This window comes from Anabrus simplex, chromosome X (assembly GCF_040414725.1).
Source record: "Anabrus simplex isolate iqAnaSimp1 chromosome X, ASM4041472v1, whole genome shotgun sequence".
NCBI lineage: Eukaryota > Metazoa > Arthropoda > Insecta > Orthoptera > Tettigoniidae > Anabrus > Anabrus simplex.
Genome location: NC_090279.1, coordinates 103,536,578 through 103,542,577, shown reverse-complemented (window position 1 = coordinate 103,542,577; position 6,000 = coordinate 103,536,578). Strand labels below are relative to the sequence as shown.

General features: G+C 39.1%; 1 protein-coding gene across 1 annotated transcript in view; it reads right to left on the bottom strand.

Moving 5' to 3' along the window:
* Positions 1-715: 715 nt before the first annotated feature.
* The window catches only part of LOC136886517 (gastrula zinc finger protein XlCGF28.1), a 58,105-nt gene continuing 52,820 nt past the window's right edge, over positions 716-6,000 (bottom strand). The window contains exon 5 of the mRNA XM_067159331.2: positions 716-745. Within this exon, the coding sequence (XP_067015432.2) occupies positions 716-745 (30 nt within the window). The remainder of the gene's footprint in view (positions 746-6,000) is intronic.

Below are 6,000 nucleotides of genomic sequence, written 5' to 3'. Positions count from 1 at the left end.
CAGAAATGAAATTGCAGTACCTCTTGTGGCTCTTTAACGAGTACTGTAGTACGACTTGATGACAAACAGATGCACATCCTACACCTGAGAGACATAAATTTTATTTCAGTCATGTGACGCCCCTCCAAGTTACAAAAGAAAGCCTTAGAAAAACCATGAAATCAAACTGATGACATTGGGATTGACATGGTCAAACTAATCTTTAGTTTTATATCACCAACCTTAACTCATGTAATCAATTTCTCTTTGCTATACTCTACATATCCATAACGGCTACGTCTTCGGATGAGGGCAACTATCGTCCAATATCAGCTTTATCTAAAGTATCTTCAAAGGCACAATCCTTTCCAGTCCAGTTTCCGAGAAGTACAACTACAAAGAGACTGAGGACGTTCGACAAGCAATAGTAGATTACAGTAAAGCTTTCAACAGCATAGACCTAACTGAAGGCTCTACATTTCCTCCGAGTACGATGGGTTGGATGCGTTCCTATCTTCACGGACGCCAACAATGTGGGAATAATAATAATAATGGAATCGTTTCCTTGTCACGACACGTGAACAGAGAAGTCACTCAAGTCTCTGTGCTTGGACCTTTCCTTTTTGCACTCTTTGTGAATAACATATCATCGAATTTGGGACATTGCAAATACCATATTTATGCTGACGATTTCAACTCCACTAGAGCATGATATGTTCACGAAAATATAGATTTACTAAACATTGACTGGTTTACTGTGCGCGACCTGAAATTGAACATTACAAATTCACAAGTAATCTTTCTTCGCCATCAAAATCAAACGACAAGTATAAGTAAACGTCCATTACCCAGAGTAATCCTTCAGGATGTTGCATTTCAGCATTATCATGGACGAACACATGACTTGATTCTGGACATGTCCTACATGTCTGCCAAAACATTTTCTCAGCTCCACATTCCTTATATAAATGAATGAAAACCTACGACCTGTTTTCCAGTCAGTGACCGGGTCAGGGATGGAATGAATGAAGCCGCCATCTTACGGCGAGGATAGGAATTGTGCCGGCTGCCGAAGCCTGTCTCACTCCCCTGGGACAATGATTAATGACTGACATATGAAATGAAATGGTAGTGCAGTGTGTTGCTGAAATGAAAGATAACAGGGCTCAGCTACAGTGACCGGTATTTGAAACACGGAACAAGAGCGGTGAGAGGCCGACGCGCTGCCGCCTGAGCCACGGAGGCTTCTTTATCAGGTGATGTAGCCGTGCTTCGCTATGGCTTTCTCAGAAAGACTGATTTTTTGGATTTCCTAACTGAAGACAGCATAGGTCATTACAAAAACGTCAGTAGGAATGTAGCGATTGAAAGCAATGTTATCATATAAAATACTCAATCAAATGAAAAACAACACATTTTCTCACTTTCAACGAACAGTACTACGGTGCCGATCTAACAGTCCGAAGTTCCACAGCTGGAATGACCAGACCGCAAGCTGCCGTGAACACTCCGTTAAATATGCAAACTGCTCATTCCAATCAGTGCCTCAGAGTAGGGATTGAATAGCTCGAATGCTGTGATGAACCAGTGTGTTTCGTAGCAGTAGTATCAGAAATTTATGAACCAGAGGAATGGCATGCTAAAGAAGAAAGTTATCTAACACCACAGCTACATCCCACCAATATTCAGGCGGGCTGTTACACTCGGTACGACCGGGCGAGTTGGCCGTGTGGATAGGGGCACGCAGCTGTGACCTTGCATCTGGGAGATAATGGATTCAAACCCCACTGTTGGCAGCCGTGAAGAAGGTTATTCCTAGGTTTCCCCATTTTCACACCAGGCAAATGCTAGGAATGTACTTTTTTAAAGGGCAAGGCCCCTTCCTTCACACTCCTAGCCCTTTCCTATCCCATCGTCGCCATAACACCTATCTGTGTCGGTGCGACGTAAAGCAAATAAAAAAATACTCGGTACGCAGCAGTAATCCTATCTATCGGAGGTGAGTGGCAACATAAGACAAAACACATCACAACAAGCAATGGTCAATGTAATGTTATTGTTGATCAATTTTATAAGTTTACTACATGTAGGCCTTTTTCTCCGACTTTATATACCGATTTTCATTAAATTCTGTTTACCCATTTTTTCGTGACTTGGCGCTGATATGAACATAGTAACAAAAATACAAATTCATGAATATCTCTGTGATCATAGCCAGTCCGGTAACAATGCATAAGACATAAATGATCGGAAATTTAATACTATATAACTATAGTTATGTAGTGTTTATCGATACGACCACTAATAACAAAAATATTTGAGAAATAAATTTTAGGCCTCCCCCTAAACTACCATTTCACTCAGAGTGAATAAAGTTAGTTATGGCCCAGACAATAGCGACTTACTCCCCAAATTTGAATACCGACTTTTATTAAGAAAGAACCAATAATAACAAACATTTGAGAATAAAATGTTAGGCCTTCCCCTAAACTATCATTTTCTCAGCGTGAACACAATTATTTATAGCCTGATAGTAGTGACTTATTCCCCGACTTTGCGTACTGATTTTCATTAAGATACGACCACTAACGACATAAATATTTGAGAATTAAATTTTAGGCCTTCCCCTAAACTGCCATTTAATTCAGCATGAATACAATTATTATGGTCTAGATTATATCGACTTAATATTCCGACTTTGCATACCGATTTTCATGAAGATACGACCACTAATAAGAAATATTTGAAAAATAAATTTTAGGCCTTCCCCTAAACTACCATTTTTCTCAGGTGATTAAAATTATTTATGGTCTAGATTGTAACGACTTATTCCCCGGCTTTGCATACCGAGTTTCATTAAATTCTCTTCAGCTGTTTTCTCGTGATGCGTGTGCAGACAGACAGACAGACACACAGACAGACAGACAGACAGACAGACAGACAGACAGACAGACAGACAGACAGACAGACAGACAGACAGACAGACAGACAGACAGACAGACATTATGGAAAATTAAAAAGTGCATTTCCTTGTTACTGTGGACACGTCTGATACAGAAATACCATCCTTTCTGAACTCTGAGCAATGTACAGACCAAACTCTTATTTTATATATATTAGACTTAAAAAGAAATTAACCAAAGCTCCAATAATGCTATATTTTGACTATTGTGATGTTTTTAATAATGTACGTCCACAATCGTACAGCATCCAATCAACAAAATATGGATAAATATACATTTTAGTTTTTTATATGATGTTTAAAATGATGTATAACACTTGATATTTGCTAAACATGCATATTTCTTTAAATAATGCAGTGTGCATTAGAAAACATTGAAAAATTTAACATACAAGTCTCTTTGATGAATTGGTTTTTATATGAAGGAAAATTATTTTGTATTGGAAGGTTTATATTTCCTGGAGTTGGCTAAACTGTAATACTATTGATTCTCATTTGTTTACTTTGCATTGTTTTCATGGTCACATGTTTTTATTCAAATGCAGTTAGTACAAGATGAAACACATCAAAATGCCTAGAAGCGCAAAGATATTCAAGAAGAGAAAATATGTTGGAAGGTCAAAGTATACAACAGTGGTAAATAATGCAATACCAACATCCTGCTCTGATTTATACTGTGTCCATGAGGATAACCTAGTTGGTGCAAGTTCCGTCCAAAGCCACACAGTGAACATTCTCATCTTCCAAAAAGCGTTATGACTGAGATGAGACTTGGCTCACCCTGAACTTCTGAAGAAGTGTGTCCATGTTTAGAGTCAAAGTCCTAATGAATCTCCGAACAGTTTGATTTGGAGTATATTACCTAAAACCACATTTACTGGTGATAAACCCATGTAACTGGGTGTGTAAGAAGCTGTAGCAAGCTTCAACAAGGGGAATATTGGGAAATGCATAGTTCTCAAGAAACTTGGACTTCAACCAGGATTCCACTGTATTTCAGCCATGCAATGACTCGACTCGGCACATGTAAGAAGAGTTGAACGCATGGTACAAGAAGCACAGAAGAAGGCCTGACAGGGCAGAAACATAGGAAAGAGAAAGCTGGAACAGATGTGTGAAGAAAAAGAGGATCCAGATAACCTCTTATATGATCCAGGTATAAACTAGCGACATCAGAAGAGGTGCCTCACCTGTTATTAACTAAAATGGAATTTTCTCATAACTTATTTTTTGCCCATAAATTTCAATTTTTTCAATTGACACTTATCACAGAAGTCTAAAACTTTTACCACCTTTAGCATGGCATTTTATCATGGTATTTTGTTCTAACTGAAATCTTCAAAGTGTTTAGTAAGAACTCGGTGGAGGAACATGGAGTTGGAATCCTAATGAACCTCTGAACGGTTTGGGCAGATTACCTAAAATCACATTCATTGGTGTCAAACCTCTATAAATGGGTGTCTACGAAGCTGTAGCAAGTTTCAACAAAGGAAATATTGTGAAATGCATAGTTCTGAACAAACTTGGACATTAACCGGGATTTCAGCCATGCAACAACTAGACTCGGCATGTGCAAGAAGAGCTGAATTCATGGTAGGGGAAGCAAACATGGTAAACTACTATTCACCCAGCAGTTTCTGAGAAAGGAACATGAAATATTAACATTATGAAGATCGACCATTGGAACTTCCCCTAAAAGTATGACCACTTGTCATCACTTTCCTAGAACTAGAGTGGTTGGAACTTCATGTTCGTCATAACCATCATACTTTGTCTCCCCTCCACCGAGTTTTTACTAAATATTCCCCATCTTACCTTTCTTTGCATTTCCTTTACTTCGCAGATATTTATGGCAGAGAGAGAAGGGATCAAACATCAAACCTGCTTGTCACTCCGCATCATCGAGCTTCACATATAACAACCCATTTTCGGTGTTTGCAGCACGAGAATGAAGTCAGAGGAATACCCACCACAGTGTGATTTAAAAGACCGTTAAGAGGTAACGCAGGATACAAGCAAATTTCTGTTGTTTCATTGATCATGGCATTGCATTATTATTGTATGTCTCACTGCGGTGGTATTTCAATTATAAAACACTTTGATTGTGCTTAACTGTGTTTTATTTAACATTAATTACGGTAGTGCTAATTGGTTTAGTGTAAGAGAACTACGCCAGACTACAGACGAGGACAATCAGTGCTAGTTTGTCTGTTTGCACGAGTAGTTTCACAGACCTGAACCTATTCAGAAACTCATAGTGACCTCTTTATGTCAACAAAGGTGGCAGTGCACTGTTGCCACATGGCGTCATGACCCCTCACCGCTGATATATGGCTTGTACGTCTAAGCAAGGGGCTATCGTTTGGGCATACAGTAAAATATTATTGTTATTATGGTAAGTACGTATGTCTGACTGGGGTGGAATTTTATTTCAGTTATAAAATATTTTCATTGTGTTTAACTGTGCTTTGTTTAGTATTAATTACGGTAGTGTTAATAATCATTCTAATGTACTGTTTCGAGTAAGAGAAGGCCTCAATTGTTGTATCCACTGACTCATGCGTGCACGAAGAATGGAGTCAGAACAATTGTCTTAAACAGATGCAACAGAAATTGCTGTACATGAATACAAGTCGTTCCCAATCAACTTCCGAATGAAAAATGAGAGGAAGACTGCATGCAATGAACATTTGGAGTCAAGCATCACACAAGAGGCCACTATCCTCAATTGGCTGAGGAGCACCTAGTAGAGCGGAAGCGTACAGCCCAATGAAGCACTTCATCCAAAATGACTGAAGCCGTCACTTGAGTGAAGGTTGGTCTGTTTACCGTTACACGCCTTAAGATCTACTTCTTCAGGTGACTGTGAATATGAACCAGCACGTTGTTGGTGAGCAGGTGCTGCCATTTATCCAGTTCTTTCATGCTACACTCGCATCTTCCAAAATAGCAACTGCTGTGAAAGGGCTCAATGCATGAGGGCATGGTTGGAGGAATATTCAAATAACCCTGCTACCCTTGGTCTAACCAACTAAGTTCTCATACCCTTAGAAGAGCAG